Source organism: Lissotriton vulgaris, chromosome 1_1 (genome assembly GCF_964263255.1).
Source record: "Lissotriton vulgaris chromosome 1_1, aLisVul1.2, whole genome shotgun sequence".
Classification (NCBI taxonomy): Eukaryota; Metazoa; Chordata; class Amphibia; order Caudata; family Salamandridae; genus Lissotriton; species Lissotriton vulgaris.
In genome coordinates, this window is record NC_141685.1 from 1,430,836,675 (window position 1) to 1,430,857,762 (window position 21,088).

A 21,088-nucleotide genomic window follows, 5' to 3' on the forward strand; every position below is an offset into this window, starting at 1 on the left:
GTATTTTTAGGTTTCAGGGATTGGGTTTTGGGGTACAGGGGTATTTTTAGGTTTCAGGTTTGGATTTTGGGGTACAGGGGTATTTTTCACATTTTTTATTTACAAATTATAAAATAAAAATTAATATTAATTTAAATATTTAATAATATATTAATTACAATTTTAAAATTATTTACGTTATATATTAATAATATATACTTACAATGTAATGGTATGCGCTGTAATAGTATTTGCGTTGTAGTGTAATGCGTTGTAAAGGTATTCGTTGTAATAGGTCCTGCATTGTAAAAAATGCGTGGTATTGGTATGCGTGCTAAAAGTATGTGTGCTAACATCATATATCCTTGTGGTGGTGGTGGTGGCGCTGAGTATTGAGATTTTGTTTGGTGTCGGAAGTGTATCATTAGAACCTCTATCACATATTGCCCTTTAAATATGGGTGTGAGTTGGATGTAGTTCACGCAGTACATATTCGACGTTCTTACATTAGTTAAATGTTGATATTAATTTGTTAGTGGTAAATGGAACTGTCGCCTGTTTTTTTAGGTAGCATTGTAGATTTGGTTTGTTGAAAATATGGGGAAGTGGTCAACATAAGTAGGAATTGTCATTTAAAAAATCTTTGAAATTCACTGTAAAAACCATAGGTTTCAGGCAGGTTATAGTTAGTAATTATGATTAAAAAAAAAAACCTTACAAATTCAATGAAAAAACTATAGGTTTCAGGGGTGTTAGTTAGCAGGACACTTCACTCATACAAAACCATTGAAATTCCTCCATTATAGTTAGTTGTACTAACTGTAACTCTTGCGCCCGCAATCCACTGCTGATGTCACATATTACATCATTAATGACATAGTCAGTGACATCACTGAATTCGTAGTTTGGCTGATTTTAGAGGAATATTTATAAGTTTGAAAAATCGACACTTAGAAACTTTTTCATCAAAAAGCAGCCAGTGATAGCCTATGGAAAGAAATTCAAGTTACTGGTAAGTACGGTTAAAACTACTTTTCTGGATCAGTACTGGGCTCAAAGATGCAGCACTGAGGTCTCTCCTGATAACCGGTGAGTAAATCGGAAATCGTAGTTTGGCTGATTTTACTTCGGTCCAGTATATTTAGAGCCACTTGCCTACACCATCCCCTCCCTTCACCACTGTGCAAACACGCCATGTGGCACGTTTTAAGTTGCAGGAATAATTCCCCTTCAATCCTGAGGGTCTCTAGAGTCCAACTAGCCAACTAGGTACATCCAGGAAGCGCCACAGAGCTGCGTGGCAGAGAGATGTGAAAAGGGGCACAGCTTACACCAACTCTCAGCAGCGCAGTGGCGCTTCCTGGAAGCACCTGGTGGGTTACTTGGCCACCATGGTCCCTCAGGATTGAAGCGGAATTTTTTCTCCAACTTAAAACGCGCCACAGGGCGTGTTTGCACACATCACCTCAGGCCCCGTCCCCTCCCTTCACCACTGTGTAAATGCGCCCTGTGGCCGTTCTAAGTTGAGAGATTAAGTCCCCTTGAATCCTAATGGTCCCTAGGGTCAAACTATCCCACTAGGTACCTCCAATAAGCGCCTTCAGACCTGCATTGCATAGAGGTGTAAAAAGGGGCATGGCCTCTGAACACCTGTCTGCAACGCAGCTTCCTGGTGCGTACTGGAGATACCTGTTGGGCTATTTGGCCATCAGGGACCCTCAGAATTGAAAGAGAATTAATTCCCCAACTTAAAATGTGCCTTGTTTGCACAGTGGTGAAGAAAGAGGGGGCATGGCCTGAGGTGACCTGTCTGAAAACATGCCCTGTGGCGCGTTTTTAAGTTAGAGAATTAATTCCTCCCCAATCCTGTGGGTTCCTGAGGGCCAACTAGCCCACCAGGTACCTGCAGTATGTGCCAGGGGGCTGCGTTGCAGAGAAGTGTTCAGAGGCCATGCCCCTTTTTACAACACTCTGCAACGCTGTTCCGTGGCGCTTACTGAAGGTACCTGGTGAGCTAGTTGACCCCCAGGGACCCTCGGGATTGACAAGGAATTAATTCCCCAACTTAAAGCGCGCCACAGGGTGTTTTTGCACACGTGAACTCAGGCTCTGACCCCTCCCTTCACCACTGTGCAAACACACCCCATGGCTCGTTTTAAGTTTGGGGGATTAACTCCCCTTGAATACTGACGGTCCCTGGGGTGCAACTAGCCCACCAGCTACCTCCAGTAGCGCCACAGAGCTGCATTGCAGAGAGGTGTAAAAAGGGGCGTGGCCTCAGAACACCTCTCTGGGGAATTCGTTCCCCCTCTGCAAACGCGCCAGGGGGCGTGTTTGCAGAGTGAAAGGAGTGGGCATGGCCTCCAGCGCAATGCCTGTCTTTTTAGGTCTCGTCCTATTAACCTCGCAAGCGATAATAGGACGAGAGTATAGAGGCTCAACCAAGCTCTGAAACCATCGTGGATTACGTCGAGTGCATGTGCTCATGCACGCGTTTTTTACCATTTGCTCCCCGAGCGCCATCCTCCGAGAGCTTCACTTGAAAGGGATCCGCTCCCCCGCCCACTGCTTCACACTTTTCACGGCCGCCAGGCCGTGTCTCGCCTTCACTTGAAAGGGATCCGCTCCCCCGCCCTCTGCTTCACACTTTTCACGGCCGCCAGGCCATGTCTCGCATTTTTTGTTTTTGTTATTGTGGCTGCTATTTTCCACCTAACACTCCATCTAGGGACCAGCAGTAGTATTGCAGGCTTTACAGCAGCTTTCAGAGGGGGCATCTATCTTCGTACACTGAGCACTTTTCGTCAGCTCCAGTTTTTAAGCAAAACTCCGTCTCCAGTGCACCTCCCAATCGGTGTGTGTGTGCACATTATCGTCTACAATGCCAATAGCTCTAACTCTCCCACATGCGAGACCTATTGCATTGCAAATCCTGTACTGTGAATATTTCATGCTTCCACAGTTCTTACTGTGCTCTGAAAACTGTTGTAACGTGCTGCCTCCATCTCCAGAAGTTTTAGTGTTACCATTTCAAACTACTACTTTAAATTGTAAAACTCGTAACTCCAACTCTATTTCTACCCCTTTACATACAGTTTATGGTCCGATGGTGAAATTAATAAAGAAAATTGCGACTGATTGCCATTATAAATTACAGTAGCTTTTATTTAAGTATTATTTTAAAAAAAAATAAAAGCCATTGTTATTTGTAATATCAACACATCGAAGTCACATAAATACAACACATATTGCATTACAAATGCTCTAAGGTGTCACATTTGTTAAAGTTAAAACTATTGGCATTGTAAATGACAAAGCTATTAATTTCGCTATTTTCAAAACCAACACATAAATCAAAAAAATTGTCATTTACAATACCAATAGCTCGAACTTTCCTAATGCGAGACCTATTGCATTGCAAATGCTTGTTTTTTGTGTGTGTTTTTTTAAAGGGGGGCTGCGTAGTCTCCCTTTTTCTATTTTTGGGCCCTGGGGGCCTGCCCCCTAGTTCTTTGTTTTTTATTTTAAAAATGTGGAAGGGGGCTGCGTGGCCCTCCCGAGGCCTCAATCTGCCCCAGGGACCCCATCCCCTGGGGCATGGCCTTTTCCTTTTTTATATTTTTTGAAATTTTTAAACAGTTGGAGAGTGGGGCTTCGTGGCCCCCCTCTCGGGCCACTTGTAGCCCTGGGGACCCCATCCCCCGGGGCTGGCCCTCTCTGTTGGGGACCGTGGGGGTTGTCCCCAATTCCCCCTCCCCCCCCACATGTGAAAAAGCAATCTGCCTTTCTACATGGTGAGCAGGTTTACTGCATTTATTCATACTTTGCCCCGGAGGGTGGCGGTCCCGGGGCAGTGTGGGGGGGATTGCCCCCCCCACACTTTATTTTCCACATACCCCCATGACTTGGCCCCCCGGGGGCTAATTAGCATCGAAGCGCAGGAGACCGCTTCTTTAAAAAAAAAAAATGTATTGGCAGGATCCACGCACCCTACCTCGGGGGTACTTGTGGGACCCCAGATCAGGCCTAGGGGGTCAGGGTGTTTCTACCCTTCCCCCTTATGTGTTTTTCGGTTTTTGTTTTGTTTTTCCTTAGGTTTCTTGTGCCTCGGTTCTACTGAGGCACAAGATGGCTGCCAACACTTCCTGATTTGGAGCCTTGACAGCCAATTAGCGTACAGCTCGTGCTCGGCAGGGTGTGCAGATCCTGCGCGGCCATAGATATATATGTGACTTTAATAGTGATTTTCTCAGGAACTACTGAACGGATTTACCATATTTAAGCAAAAGGCACGACTCTGAACCAAAGTCTACCTCTTTGCCAAATTTGGTGTTATTCCGTTCATTCGTTCGGGCAGTAGCTGCGATTAAAGGTACCTATGGGAAATTGCATGGAGAAAACACATTTTGAGACCCTCCTTTTATCTCGGCCCACGCTTGACGAATCACCCCGAGACTTCCAGGATAGGAGCAGACCGGAACATCCCACAAGTTTCGAAGATTCGTCAACCGGCGCCTAAGTTATTCCAAATAGAATGTTGCGGATTTCCTATGGAAAATAGGTCCTAACTATAACTACCTACTGGCAAGGAGATATAGCACATTGATTAATCTGTATGACTGCTCAAGGGTGCGTGTTGTGAAATATACAGTCCTCAGATGATAACACCTGGTTATCTGATGTGTAGTAAGATGGATACAGTACTAAACACCTACAGGAAATGTATTCTGGCTCCGATTACCTACTGGCGGTCGCCAGTAGGTAGTTATAGTTAGGATTTTTTTCAATGCAAAATCTCAAAATTCTATTTGGAATAACTTTGGCGCCGGTTGACGAATCTGCCTGAAAACTTCCTCAAATTTGCCTCGCGGAGCTCCGGTCCTTCCTTGAAAGTTTGGGGGGATTCGTCAAGCGGGGGCCGAGATAAAAGGGGGGTCCCAAAACGTGTTTTCCCCATGTTAATTTCCATAGGGCGGTCAAACTCACTTTTAGCCCGAACAGCTGAATGGATTAACACCAAACTTGGCAAAATTGCAGGGACTGGTAGCCTTATGTGCCTTTGCTATGTCTCAAGATATATGCTCCAGTGGATTTTGAGTAATTTAGGTTCCAAAAAATATATATATCTATGGTAGCGCCCCGGTATGCGCACTGGGGAGCGCTACGGGAGGTGCGCACGGAAAGCTGATTGGCTCTTGGGTGTCTGTAAACATTCGAAACAGTCCGGAGCGGCCGCCATCTTGTGTCTCGGTAGGATCGAGACACAAGAGGTGGAAAAAAAGGGGGGAAATGACCATAAGGGGGCAGGGATAGACCCCCCCGACCCCCTAGGTTTGATGTGGGGGTCATAAAAGTGCCCAGCGGGGCAAAAAAAATTTTTTTTGATTTGCACGGGGGGAGCGCCCGGTACGCGCACCGGGGAGCGGACCATGGGGAAAAAAGAATGACAGTTTTTAAAAAATGTAGCCTTTTTTTATAATTTGGAGGTAGTTCTAAACTGTGTTTTTTTTTCTTCTTTTTGTTGTTTTATTTTTTTATAGTTTTTTTGAACATTTTTAACTTTTTTGGGGTTTTCTGAACAGTTTTATTTTTTTTTTGTATTTTTCATGGGTAGAAACGAAAAAACAGGGAATTGAAAATGGCTCATCTGGAGCAAAAAAGAAATAATTAGGGTTTATTGGGGCATTTGTGGTTGTCCCCAGCAAGGACGATTAGCTTTACGCTCTGTTCTCCATAGGAGATGGTCTTCCCACAATATTTACAGGTTATTCGGAAATCTGCAAACAGTGGCTGAATGCAAGGCATCGTCTCTTGCCTCTTGTCCCGACCGAGTGCGTTGCTTTCTTTTCGAGGTGGTGCTTGTAGTTTGGGAAGGGTTTCTGGCCAGTTCCCTCATCTCTGCAGCAGAATAGTTTATTGGATGCCTGCGCTGCATGTGTCTAATCATTGTGTTGTTTCCAAATGAATATTTTTTATTAGGGTTCCCCCTAGAAAGTTCCATGCCACAGATTAGGCAAGTCACCTTGGCTGCATTTACTTTTTTCTTCCCCTCTGGGATCGAAAAAACTCCCATATAATGTGTGGTCTTGGCTGGTATGGGGTATTGTGTTCTTCAAGCCATCTCCTCCTCCTCCTCTTCCTCTTCCTCTTCCTCAATGTAGTCTTGTGGTGGTCCTCGTGGTGGTGGTGTAAATGTAAATTGATAATTGTATAGCGCACTACTCACCGGGTCTCAAGGCGCTTGTACGAATACCGCTGTGGAACCCATCCTGGCTTTCCCTGTGAGGTGCCCACTCCCGGGCACCCCCAAGGTGGAGGTCTGGCATCCTTAGCGTTGTGGGGGCCGTTGCGGAGATTAAGCAAGCTATTCCCCAGAGTTGCAGAGTGGGACTCCATGACTGGAATAGGCACCGAGGCGAGAATTATCTGGTCCGTGGAATTTTGAGCCCAAGACCCGCCGAGGCGGGGAATTGAACCCTGGTCCCGGGCTAGACCTCTGCATCAGGGTCTGCCGCTCTAATCATTGAGCCAGCTGCTGCTGCTACTGAAGCCATTATATAGATCAAAAAGGTACAGAGAGGTACAATCAGGTCTTCCTCAGTCAAAGGACAAAATCAGAATAAGGAAAAAAGGTGGGGTCTTTCATCATTTGGAAAAAAAAGGCCTGAACCAATGAGAAGTGTTATTTTCAGGTCACATGACCGGCGCGTCGCGTAAGCGCATCAGATGTTTACGTTGCGCGAGTGTATTCGCTCGAGTGCTTCCGGGTGCGCTTACGCCGTGCGTATCACGCGGATGCGGCTACGCAATACGTTACGATCATGTTTTCATTCGCGACATTGGCGCTAACTGGACGCTTCCCAGTTCGCGCACCGGGGCGCTTCAAACGACTACGCTCTCCGGGGCGCGCCCCGGGAGCGCTCCAGGGTAAAAAAAAAAGTGTTTAAAATACAAATAAAATATAGGATTCAATCATTTTCAAAAATATTACATTTCATAGCTATAGCCATTTGCTATTAACCAAATTTTGAAATTCAAAGAAAAAAACATAGGTTTGGGGCCTTATATATAATTAGGGATTAGCATTTAAAAAACCTATGAAATTCACTGAAAAATCATAGGTTTCACACCAGTTATAGTTAGGAATTAGCATTTAAAAAACCTATGAAATTCACTAAAAAAAACCATAGGTTTCACACCAGTTATAGTTGGCTGGAAATTTTACTGACATAAAACCATTGAAATTCCACGTTATAGTTAGTTGGACTCACTATAACTTGCGCGCCTGCAATGCACTGCTGATGACGTCACATATTACATCACCCATGACCTGGTCAGTGACATCACTCATGACATCACTGATGACACCATCTTTGTGACAGACCTCCTTTCAGTGTAATGTAACCCTTAAAACACATATTCGAAAATAGAAATGAACATTTTCAAAAAAATGGAGAGATCCATACCAGTTTTAACAACCAATTCAGTAACACCACCATCTATATACACATCAACTCATTCACCAACAGTTCTATATAGTCACTCGTACATATACTCACTCATCATATGTAGTGATACACCTATACATCTTGTTACACACAGACAGTCATCCAAAAGTTACTCACACACACATACTCACACATGCAAATAAACTATTGAACATCCATTTATTTGCATATACAACTATACACACACTACCACCTTACTTCTAAGGAAACTTACACATACTTACTCTCTTAAACAATCACTTATAGAAACACATACTTATTTAAACAGGAACTCTTACAATCTCACATACTCACTTATAAACATCAATACTCGCATATACCAGATTAAAACATATGTCGTTACTGATAAAGACACTAGTGAGACAGTCATTCACTCACTAACACACACATACACACTCATCCACCCATACAGTCCTGCACAAAAGCTGTCTTCAAAACACATACAAACAGTGAGTCCGTCATTGATGCATCTATGTGCTAAGTAATACCCCCACTAAACCATACAGAGACTCATACTGATACTAAAAAAACATCTAATAACCCATATACACACACGTGTAGCTACTCACCAACCCATGCAGCCAATTATACACAAAGTGAAACACTGATACATATATTTAAATATTACTCGCTAATATATGTATTCACTAAGATAACCTTAATAAGCCAGTTAACCAATCACATTTTTTTTTTTTTAAACATCCATTAAGACACTTATTTAAACATTTATTCTTCCATCGACCTTTACATATACATATATAAAACATATTTATTTTTCAGAAAGACACCCATTCACTGGATGGTGTCATCAGTGATTTCATGAGATGTCCCTGACCATGTTATGAGTGATGTAATATGTGACGTGATCAGCAGTGCATTACAGGCGCAAGTTATAGTGAGTCCAACTAACAATTACGTGGAATTTCAATGGTTTTATGTCAGTAAAATTTCCAGCTAACTATAACTGGTGTGAAACCTATGGTTTTTTCAGTGAATTTCTATTATGAGTAGGCGTGATTGTACTTTGAAAGGGACTCCCGGGATTAGGAAGAATATTTGATATGATTGGAGTAGCAGAAATGAGACCGAGTATTGGGCAGTTTTTATTAATAGGTATTTAAAAGTATATCAAATCCATAAAGATGAGAATACGGACGATGTAAAGATAATTAAGATACAAATTATATATACATAAATTATCAATGCCACGTTTTGCGTTCCTTTGGCTAAACACCCGTTAACTGTTAGGTTGGCCATCAAGTTAATGGTGAGTTCTTCAGGCATATACAGTAAGCTGAATTGAACATTTTGAATTATCTCTGATTTGTTTTAAATTGGAATAAAGAGATTTTTGGTTGAAGTGGTAAAATGGTTTGCTCTATGTCAGATATTTGAAGGGCATTGGTGTGGTGGGGGCAGGAGGAGAAGAGGAGGCTGTGAGAATTCTGTGATGTTCGCATTTGGTGTCAGTGGATAGCAAGGATTGAGAATTGTATTACATTAACAACTAGCCAGTATGAGGTGGTAACCTAGTGGTTTGGATGCCCAGCTTGTATTCCTGGAGGGGTAATGGCTTTCTTACGATTGACATAATTTGCCTGATTGTAATGCATCTAATTTTACCACAATAGGCAATGTTTTATGCCATGAAACTGGTCCGATACGGGAACCATGGTTGCTGACTATGTGTACCTTTTTAGCAAAGCGATGTGACCACAGTGTTTAGAATGCTTGTGTTAAATATAGTTAATCCCTTTGTGGTTGTATTTTTTTGTAGGTTGTATTGTGCATCAAAGCGCCTGCGTCCTATGAAAATGAACTCTGTGACTAAGTCAGGTAGGTTGTGCAGTGCTGTGAACGTTATTGGTCTTGCACAGCATGAACTTGGATATTTGTGACAGTGACTTAAATGTAAGTATTGTAATTCTCTAAGGGGTCTCAATGGACTGTTACTTTTCTAGTCTTATCTCTCCCTCCCCCTCTCCCTCTCCCCCTCTCCCCCTCTCCCCCTCTCCCCCTCTCCCCCTCTCCCCCTCTCTCCCTCTCTCCCTCTCTCCCTCTCTCCCTCTCTCCCTCTCTCCCTCTCTCCCTCTCTCCCTCTCTCCCTCTCTCCCTCTCTCCCTCTCTCCCTCTCTCCCTCTCTCCCTCTCTCCCTCTCTCCCTCTCTCCCTCTCTCCCTCTCTCCCTCTCTCCCTCTCTCCCTCTCTCCCTCTCTCCCTCTCTCCCTCTCTCCCTCTCTCCCTCTGGGAGGTATGTCATATGTATGGAGTTAAACTGGATGAGTTTAAGGGCTGCATTTTTAAACATATGTGTGGGCTCTCCAGAACTCCAGCCCTCTCTCTAGCTTCAGATCCCTGTTTAAGTGGGTATTCTATCTGACTCTGGATTTATCCAAAGGTTTTGTGAACATCTCCAATTGTGCTTATAGAGCCATTTCACCAAATGGCGTGCTGCTCCTAAAGTAACTATTGCTTGTAGCAGCCTATGTCTTTGGTTCTTGCCTCCCCTCCTGCCACAGCTGTCCGAATGCGCTCACTAGCATGGTAATTTTAGAAATTGGCCAGGGGGAAAGTCCTATTGGGATATAAGGTCATCCAGTGACATGAGCTCACCTTGTGGAAAACAGTCACTCAATGTAACAATACCTGCTGACATCCACTCAGTCATCTGGCGCCTCGTAAACTTGGTTAACAACGAACCATGTGGGAGTCCTACCAGCAGCAGGTCGGGTGCATAAAGAGGGGACTGGAGTGTTAGTCCGAGGTACCTCTGCCAGGATTTTAATGCCAACTGTAGCAGCCCTCCTGATTGTGGGTTAGGGACCCTTGGATGAGGGAGCCTTGCCAACAACAGTCCTTGGTTATCAACTAATCCTATGGGTTCTAATGCTTTAAGTCCTCTCATCAAACCATTGGGCCCGCCACTGGAGCTGTATAGCCGGGTAATATAACTCAAAATCAGGGGCACCTAGTCCTCCAGTCTCCAGGGTTCAACACAATATTGCCCCGCCCCAGATCAAATCCCTAAGTAGCATGTCTAGTTTCCTGAATCAAGTGGGTAGAATTACATCCGGGAGGTTCACCAAAAAATGAAGTCTTGGAAGTATGATCATTTTGGATAATGCGATTCGAGACATTTTATGAATTCGTAAGGATCCCCAAAATTGCACATTGGCTCTAAGAGACCTCCTCACTGGTCCCAGGTTTCCATCCTGCAGGTCTTCCAAGGAATGAAGGACCTGCCCTCCCAGGTATTTAAAGGATTGGGGAGACAAAGCTAAGTCCTGGGGCAAGTCAGCCGGCAGCTGCTGTACAGCGAACACCGGAAATAGCTGTGTTTATTGCCTTATTCATCCAAATTCCTGCCAATTTCAAGAACTTCTCCAAATAACTCAGGGCGTGTGTCACCCCTATACTCCTCCCTCCCAGGTACACTATTAAATCATCAGCATATAATGTGTTCTCTACCCTCCAGGAGGATACCATGTCCCACCCACTCTGATAAACCTCACAAATTGTTGAGATAGTTCCTCCCGTGCTGTGGGGTGTGTGCATAGCAGTCTCACCCGTCTGATCCACTCTGTGAGATGTGACTTAATATGCAGTTATGGGGAAGATGGGACTGGGCACAGAGTCAAACACCTTCTCTAAGTCTACCAACATTATCAAAGCGTCTAGATAACCACTAATGTCCAGATGATGTCGAAAATTGGAATAGTCTGCTGAAATTACCGGAGGTGGACCTGGTCGGTATAAAACCGTTTTAATCTCCGTACCAGCTTCAGTATAAATGGTAATGGCCTCAAGACCAATTCTTTAACACCATCGCTGCTAGCGATATTTTGCTGCTGTGCTGTAATTTTTAAAAACCCATTGTTCATGACGAGCTGGGCTCATCATCAGTGTTTGAGGAGGCTACACCATGACGAGCCCAGCTCGTCATGAGCCTGGAAGGGGTTAACTGAGGATTTTAAAGTCCATGTTCAGCATGGAGAGGGGTTGGAATGCTGTGGTATACGCTGCAGCAGTTTTCGATTTAGGGAGAGGAGTCGCCAGTGCATCTCTGGCCGAATCTGGTAATGATCCCACTCGCAGCAACTCTGCATATAGCGCCTCTAGCTTGGGTGCCAGGATCTGCACATACGCAGAGTAGAACTCCACAGGTAGACCGTCAGGTCCTGGAGTTGTACCCAAGGTCATTTCTTTGAAGCCCTCTTTGATTTCTTGTTGTTATCCTCCACCCCCCAGTCTTTCTGCTTAGTCCGGTCCAAAGTTCGCAACAGCAGGGTCACCAGGTAGGCTTGTATTCCCTCCAACAATTGCCGCTCCGGACTCTTGCAGAGGCCTTCATAATATGTGTAGAATGTAGTTTTTAAAGCTTTAGGGGAGTACAAGAGCACCCATCCAGATCTCGTATCTGGGTGATGGGTGAGCCTCTAGATCAGAGGTATTCAAACTTTTCCAGGTTGAGCCCCCCCAGCTGAATTCCCCCAGATGTTGGGCCCCCCCACCACCCGACCGAAACCTCAGGAATCCGGCACACCACATGATCGACTGCAACACGCACACCATGGGCCATATCCGGCAAACAATGCTCAACTCAACAAGAGTGCCTAGCAAACTGCAGGCCTGTGAGTGGGTGTAGCAAAACGACAGAGGCGTACCACACAGCTCAAAACACAATCCTCCAAGGCAAAGGAAGTCATCACAACCCTCCCCATCCATCATGTACACCTTGTCATCCACCAACTCCCCCACCATTCATTCCTTCCCTCGATCTGTGCCCCATCCACATCCAAACCCCTTCAACCACTTGCAAACCCATCCATCCATCATCTCACCCATCCATCCCTCCATCCACCCCCTCACCCATCCATCCATCATCCATCCCTTCACCCAATCCATCCCCTCACCAATCCATACACTCTTCCACCCTTCCTTCCACTCATCCATCCAACCACTCACCCCTTCACCCAAGCTATCCTCCCACTCATCCATTCACTCCTCCATTCATTTGTCCATCCACTCCTCCATTCATCCATCCATCCCCCCATTCATCCACCCACTCTTCCACCCATTCATCCACCCACTCTTCCACCCATTCATCCACCCACTCTTCCACCCATTCATCCACCCACTCTTCCACCCATCCATCCACCCACTCATGCATGCACTCTCTGACCCATCCATCTCCATGCTCCTCTCCTCACCCATCTATGCACACACCTGCCCATCCACTCTGCCAATCATTCATCCATGTCCTCACTCATCCATCCATCCTCCCCCTCTCTCCATTCCCCCCTCACCCAGCCACCCATCCCTCCTCACCCAGCCACCCATCCCTCCTCACCCAGCCACCCATCCCTCCATCCACCCTTCACCCATCCATCCACCCTTCACCCATCCACCCACCCATCCACCCACCCATCCACCCACCCACCCACCCACCCATCCACCCACCCACCCACCCACTCATCCACCCACTCATCCACCCACCCACTCATCCACCCACTCATCCACCCACCCACTCATCCACCCACTCATCCACCCACTCATCCACCCACTCATCCACCCACTCATCCACCCACTCATCCACCCACTCATCCACCCACTCATCCACCCACTCATCCACCCACTCATCCACCCACTCATCCACCCACTCATCCACCCACTCATCCACCCACTCATCCACCCACTCATCCACCCACTCATCCACCCACTCATCCACCCACTCATCCACCCACTCATCCACCCACTCATCCACCCACTCATCCACCCACTCATCCACCCACTCATCCACCCACTCATCCACCCACTCATCCACCCACTCATCCACCCACTCATCCACCCACTCATCCACCCATGAATCCACCCACTCATCCACCCACTCATCCACCCATGAATCCATCCATTGACCTCTCACCCACCCCATCACTCCTCTATCCATCCACCCTCCTCAATCACCCATCCATCCCCACATTCACCCCTTCACTCATCCATCCATTCACCCCTTCACCCATCAATACATCAATACATACATCCATCACCTCTCATCCATCCACCCACCGACTCGTCCACCATCCACCCCCCATCGATCCATCCACCATTTCACTGATCCATCCCTCCACCCATCCATCTACCCTTCCAACCATACACACATCCATCCCCATCCATCCCTCCACTCATGCATCCATCCTCTCTCCCACCATCCATCCACCCCTTCACCTATCCATCCATCCCCTCACTCATCCATCCACCCCCCCACCCATACATCCACCATGTCACCCACACATCCACCATTCCACCCATCACTCAACCCATACATCCACCACTCCACCCATACATCTATTCACCCACATGGCAACATAACGGACGTCTGGTGGCCGGCTCCACCCGACATCCCTTGCTCTCCCTCTAGCTGCCTCTGTCTCCCTCGCTCTCCTTATATCTCCCTCGCTCTCCTTATATCTCCCTCGCTATGCCTCCCTCGCTCTCCCTCTTTTTCCCTCGCTCTCCCTCTGTCTCCCTCGCTCCCCCTCACTCTGCCTCCCTCGCTCTCCCTCTGTCTGCCTGTCTCCCTACCTCGCTCTCCCTCTGTCTGCCTGTCTCCTTCCTCCCTCCCTCTCCCTCTCACTATGCCTGTGTGTGCCCGGGCTGACACAGCTTCTGGGCACACACACACTCAGCCAGCCAGCCGCACCCGAGCACTTCACACCTTTTTAAGAGACCATTTGCATGCTAATGATGCTCTGTTCAGCTCTTAGGCCCCTGCAGCCCCACTCTAACGGAAATCGCCCGCCCTCACAGAGAGTCTCTACATCGTGCTGCACAAAGGGAAGATCGGAGTGGAGCGCGTGCCCCCCCTGGGATGGTGCCACGCCCCCCCAGGGGGGCGCGCCCCACAGTTTGAAGAACCCTGCTCTAGATGAATGGCGCATCAGCCATGCTTGGAGTCTACCTGACTTAGCGCCCCCCCTTCACGTACCCTTGCCTGATAATCTCAGAGGTCCATGCATCTGAGACGTTCTAGGGTTGCATTATATTCGCTCTTCGTGTCTCTTAACTGCTTTTGGGTGGGAGAGCCAAAGCTCAACTTGTTGCCCAAGTCATGCAAGCCCTTCTCCAGTCTGGGGAGCTCTTTATGCAAGTCCCTTCTCATCCCAACTGCCAGCCCCATTCATTGGCCCCTCCTTGTTACCTTAAAAGCTTCCGTTTCTGTTAATTGGGAGCTAGTTCTGCCGTGATTGAGATGGAGTATTTTGTGATGGCCAATTCCAAAGCTTCCCTGAAGCCAGGGTCCTCAAAGTAAGCAGCATTTTGGTGCATTGTGGGGGGGGATCACCGTGGATACTGCCTACACATCAAAAGGAGAGGGCTATGGTCTGATAATGTGCACCCTAATTACTCAGACTGGCTCAATGTTGGGCCAAGACGTGTCAAACTCACAAACCTATATAAACGTTTATGTAGGCTGTATTGGGGGAATTAGAAGAGTAGTCTCTTGTGAGGTCATGGTGTATTCTCTAAATATCCATCAGTTGCCACTGTGCCATCAAGTCCTGAAACCCCAGCGATACCTTAGATACCAACTCCCCCGCAATCGTTTTCTATCTCCCTGATGCAGATAATACACAGATTAGTATTAGACTAGACACACCCTGCTAGCAGAAATCTAGTAACCAAACATGCGTAGATTGGATGTTGATATTCCTGGTCCTCCCTTTTTTGAATGGGGATGGATGTTCTTCCTTAGGACTCAAGGGGCCCATGAGTACAATAGATAGTACAGTGAGTAGCCTTTAATTAATAACCAGTTTTCTTAAGACCTCATTAGAACGCATTTATTTTGAGGTTTTATTTTTCAATTAAGTAATACATTTCTGTTGATTCAAAAAAGAAGACTCAATATTTTGCCATGTGATGTGAGTAATATTTCTTTCCATTTCTAGAGATTACCCTTCTGACAGACGAGCAATTTGACTTTGATCTTTCTCTGTCACCCTCAAGGTAAAAGTTAAAACTGTATACTTCAGAGATAACTGACATTTAAAATTCAGAATTGATCTTAAAAACACATCTGTAATATTTTATTGTTCTGCTTAGTTTTGTTTTAGTCTTTCACAACTTAGATTCATTCACTACTGAAGGGGAAACCATGGCTCTGTAGCAGTCTGCTGCATGCTCTTACCTGTTGATGATAGTGATCAAAATTGATTTGAAATGCATAGGTCGTGGTGGGGTTTTGGAGTTTATTTTGTGAACTGTCATGGAAGCTAGACTCATCTCTTAAGTTGTTTACATGTTGAATATTTATCTGTGTACTAGGGGAAATCCTGAACTTGCGCTGAGCGGCTGGCTGGGCGGGGCAGGACTAGGGTTCACAGCTGAGAAGACCCGCCCTTGTGGGGAGTCGGGGACAGATCAGCGGTCTAGTCATTTTCAAATAAAGCAGACTTATAGCGCCCGCAGCGCGGACACGCTAATGAGAATCTGACCGAGGGTCAGCAACACTGTACCAACGAGTACCACTAGAGAAATTGCACGATTTGCCCTGTTTTAGCCAAAGAGTTTTAATTGTAAAACTGTTTACTGTGAATTGAATTTGACGCTTTTAAAATACTTTAAAATACTTTGAATTCCAACTATTAAGTGAATTGAATGGGATACTTCTGAAAACTTTCGATACTGTGCACTTGGCATAATCCTGACCTTGCACCGAGCAGTTGAGCGGCTGGCTGGGCTGGGCGGGGCAGGACTAGGGACCACAGCTGAGAAGACCTGCCCTCGTGGGGAGTGAGGGACAGGTCAGTGGGCTAGTCGTTTAAAAAAAAAAACGCCTACTCATGGTGCCCGCAGCCGGCACGTCACTGGCGTGCCGAAAGCATGACCACTGCCTAGGGCTAGGGACTCTGCCTGTTATGACTCAGAAAAGCGTAAGAACATTATATACAAAGCTAAAGTGTTCAGGAGGCTCCCAATGCGAGAAGATATTCTCACCAATCGCCTTATAGGTAAGGAAATCACATGCCCTCTATACTTGAATAAGATCCGTTCAGGGAATGTAGACAGGCATCAACATTCAGATGGGTCCACAAAGAAAAAATTGTGGAAAATGTGACTTATTAACAGTAGATCTCTGCCAGCACACACCACAGAAATCGGGCTTCTAATCGAGATTGAAGAACTCTACATTCCTTTTGTGACTGAAACCTGGCTGAAAGAATCCTCCACCCCGGATAGTCCAAGCACTGCCCCAGATTTTTCTATCAGAAGACCAGATGGGAAGGGAAAAACAGGCAGGGGTGGCAAACCTATCTAAAAAAACTTAATTTGAATGCTTGATTTCACCCCTCACTATTACCAACTGCGACACAGTACAATTTAGTCTTAAACTCTCACTTAATACCTTTTCAGGCACATTACTCTATAGACCTCCGGGCCCCAGCACACCCTTCCGAGAGTAACAATAATTGTGGCTAGAAAGGGCTCTACCGCCCTACTTGGGGATTTGTATTTTTTTTTTTTTTTTTTTTTAATTGGAAATACAAAATAAAACCTCGTACAGGCGTCGGTTGAAAATACAGTTTCTTCAGAACCAGGGTGACCACGTCTCGACATAGGATGTAATACAATGATATTCCATAATTATGATCCAGGGGATTCTGGCCACTCTGCTTCAAGTCTTATTTCAGGTAGTTCACCTATGCCCCCCTATAGTCATTCCATGCTCTCCAGATCTTCCCCCACTTGCCCGGGCAACCCCATGCGACATATACATTTTTATTCCCTTAGCATGCACCAGTCTAAATCCTCAGCCCATTTCGTAATACCGGGCGCTCAAGATGCCCCCCACAATTGTGCTATATTTCTTTTGGCCACCATGCATGCCAGTGTTACCCACTGTTTCTGATATGTATTAAGATCTGTGGGTTCCCAAGCATTCAATAGGCATCTTGGGGCCTCCAGTCGCACCTCTTACCCCTGCACCACCACCACCATCGTTTCATGAACCTTTGACCAGTAATCTTGTATTTGTTCACAATGCTACAGGACATTGACAAAGGTCCCAAGTTCGCCACATCCTCTCCTACAGTCGGCACTCCCCCCACCTCACCCCACCCCACCCCATTCGCACCAATCGAGGTCCAGTAATATATACCCTATGGAGGAATTTTAACTGCACAAGTCGTAATCTCATCTGGATAGCCACAACCTTAGGGGAGGAAACTGCTTCCGTCCAGTCTTCACCATCCAGTTCCATACCATCTTCCCCCCACGGATCTCAAAGTCTCCTTAATGGGTCTTCCATATGATTAACCAGCTTTCTATATATTAGGTAAATAGTTTTCACGGGAAGGTGTCAGCGGAGACAAAGGACAGCCCTGTCTTGTGCCCTTCTCAAGGGGCAAATCCACTGATTTACAATTATTAACCACTACTCTGGCCAAAGGATTGGCATACAACAATCTGACCCAACCAATAAATTCCTCCCCAAAACCCATTTTCCTCAATACTGCAAATAAATAAGACCACTCAACTCTATCAAATGCCATTGTGGCGTTGAGAGACACTAGGGGCAGCCGGTTCCTGCGAGGTTGAGGAGTGACCGAGGACACTATGTAACCCGCGCAGATTTAAGGCAGTGTTTCGGCGTGGCATAAACCCGGATTGATCAGGGTGGTGATCACTTTAACCAGTCTCGTGGCCAGCATTTTAGGTTCAGCATTGAGCAGTGAGATAGGCCTGTAGGAGGAGCACTGCGTCCTGGGCTTCCCTGACTTGTGAATTACTACAATGTTGGCCACCCTCCTCCCGGCTCTCACGAAACATGGCGCGAAGAAATGGTGCGAGCCTCTGGGAGTGCAATTTATATAATTCAATTGATATCCCGTTGGGGCCAGTAGCTTTTAATCCAGACTTCGTCCCACGTATAGCCTGCGCTATTTCGTCATCTGCGAAGGGGGAGTCTACATATTTCCTATCATCTTCTGACAGCATCGGCATACCTATGTCTTTGATCATCTCACTATTTTCTTCCTCTGAGTATGTACTGATCGAGGTATATACCCCCCTGTAATATTCTGAGAACTCCTCCGCCACCTCTTGTGGATCTGTGATCATATTAGTCACTCCCTTCCAGTTCTGGCACTAGCCTAGATGCCCACTCCCCTCGCTCTAGCCATGGAATCTGCTTCCCTGCCTTATCTCCATTTTCATACACTCGGCTCTGTGTGATATTATTCTGATCAATTGCTCTCTGGCAAGACTCCTATACTCGTCTTGTCGCAACTTTAGAAGATGGAGGCCCTCCTGACTTGGGAACTCAGCCACTCTTTTCTCCAGTGTCACCACCTCGCCTTCCACCCTAACTATATCTTCTTGACATTTCCTTTTCTTCCTTGCTACCAGGGATAGGACCTCCCCTCTAATCACCGTTTTGTATGCTTCCCAAAGTATTCCAGCTGAAGTGACACTACCCTCATTTTCCCGAAATTAATGACCCGAAGCTCGGATAATCTCCTTCTTAGTGCTCTGGTCTTTTAAATGCCATTCATTAATGGGAGCAACTTTACCGGCCACAGAGCGCCCACTATCCAGTCGCACCCATAGGGGTGAATGGTCTGAAATGCCTGTACCCAGGTATCTGGCCTCGCTGATTGTTACTGCTTCAGCTGCTAATATTAAGACCTAATCCAATCGCGGCATACTATTATGCGCAGCAGACACATGCGTAAAGTGCGTCTGTGTGGGGTGTCGAACTCTCCAACTATCCACCGACCCCAGCGTTTCTAGAAAATCTGGAAGCCACCTTTGGGACTGTCTGAGTATCCGCTTTGGGTGTCAATCTAACTCCCCATCTAATACTGCGTTAAGGTCCCCCTCCGGAATCAAAGGGCCCAAGGGCAGCGAGAGAAAAAACACAATCCAATCACGATAAGTGTCGGACTGGAGACCAGGCGGTACATAGACTGAAAGGAATGTCACCGTTCTACCCTCCAGCTGTCTTGAAACACCCACATATCTGCCTCTCTGGTCCACCCACGTAGATCGGATTGCAAAGGGAAAGGAGTTCTGAATCAGTATGCACACACCCCTCGAACCAGTCGTGAACCAAGCATGCGCCACTAACTTATATTCGCCTCTATGTAGGGCCATACAACGATTACCGATTAGGTGGGTCTCCTGGAGCAAAACAACATCTGGGGCATGTCTTCTTATAAACTGATTCACCATCCCCCTCTTTATTCTATCTCCCAGGCCATTAACATTCCAGCTTAGTGCCTTGATCCTTGCCCACTCCAAGACATTTACCCCTCTCCTTTCACTGTACGCTGCGATTGTGTCCCCCGATGTAAACCTACACAGTATTTTACGAACAATCTCTTGCAATCAAAAAAATTAACAAACATCATTCCCCACTGCCTCCCATCCCTCCCCTCCACCCTGCACAAGGCCAATGCCCCACCCCAACTCGCAGTGTGCCTGTCGCCCCACCCTAATCTAAATAACTAAAGGTAGTAACAAGGAGGAACCATTGCTGCGCCCCTTCCACCCCCCCCCCCCCAAATTCCTCCTGAATTAGGATCAATGTCAGTGTCCCGCCAGTGCGACCACTTAAGCGAGTACCCAAGCCATCTCAGCTGGCCATGATTTCAGTTCAACAGTCCACGTAGTTGGTGTCATTCTCGCTCCTGTCCTTCTTCCGTCGCTTCCTGATGTCTCTTCTCAGAATGTTCCGACACTCTACTGTCCACCCAGTCCGATACTATCTCTGGGTTGTCGAAGAACCAGGCCTTCCCCTCCAACTCCACTCTGAGTTTCGCCGGAAACAGCATAGAGTATCTCAGGCCCTAGTCTATGAGTTTCCTTTTTACGGAAAGAAAGCTTTGTCTCAGTTTCTGCACTGCCTGGGTGAAGTCCGGAAAGAGAAAGCGTGGCATTTTCATGCCGCTTGTAATATTGTGTCTCTATTGCGGAAGTTCAATACCCTTGCAATCATCGGGCGAGGAGGCGCTCCCGGTTTCGGTCTACCACCTGGCACTCTATGCGTCCGCTTGATCGTAAAAAAGTTACTGAGACCTCCTGGTTTTAGATGATCAAGGACAATGTCTTCCACAAATAGATCAGGTGTTTGACCTTCCGATTTTTCCAGTACGCCAAGTATGCGTATATTATAGCGCCGATTCCTTACTTTGGGTATCGTCCCGTGCGTCCTGCAGGGAACGCACCTCTTGCTGCAATTCTGCCATATCTTCCACCAAGCTGGATTGCTCGCTCGTTTTTGCATGGTCTGCTCGCAACAGATTGACCTCCAGCTTGACAGTGTCCAGTTTATTGTCCAATGCGTCCATTTTTTCCACCATCGTGGTCTGGACCTTATTTATAGCATTCATGACACCAGCCAGTGTGGGCTCCGCCGCCTCACTCAGCGAGTCTCCACCGGTTGTTGGGGTCTTTCTCTATTCCAACGGGGAACCTTTGGGCTGTGTGTATCGATAGAGTTTATTAGTCTGTACATTCTTCAGCCCTCTCCCGGATCTGGACGGAGCCTTCTCGGCGTTGGACTTCGACGCCATCTGGGCAGCGATTCCGTAGGGACCG

The 21,088-nt window shown here is 46.6% G+C and overlaps 1 protein-coding gene across 1 annotated transcript in view; it reads left to right on the forward strand.

Moving 5' to 3' along the window:
* The window catches only part of GTSE1 (G2 and S-phase expressed 1), a 263,570-nt gene that overhangs the window by 17,069 nt on the left and 225,413 nt on the right, over positions 1-21,088 (forward strand). The window contains exons 2-3 of the mRNA XM_086967246.1: positions 9,265-9,323; positions 15,436-15,493. Of these exons, the coding sequence (XP_086823372.1) occupies positions 9,296-9,323; positions 15,436-15,493 (86 nt within the window). The 5' untranslated portion in view covers positions 9,265-9,295. The remainder of the gene's footprint in view (positions 1-9,264; positions 9,324-15,435; positions 15,494-21,088) is intronic.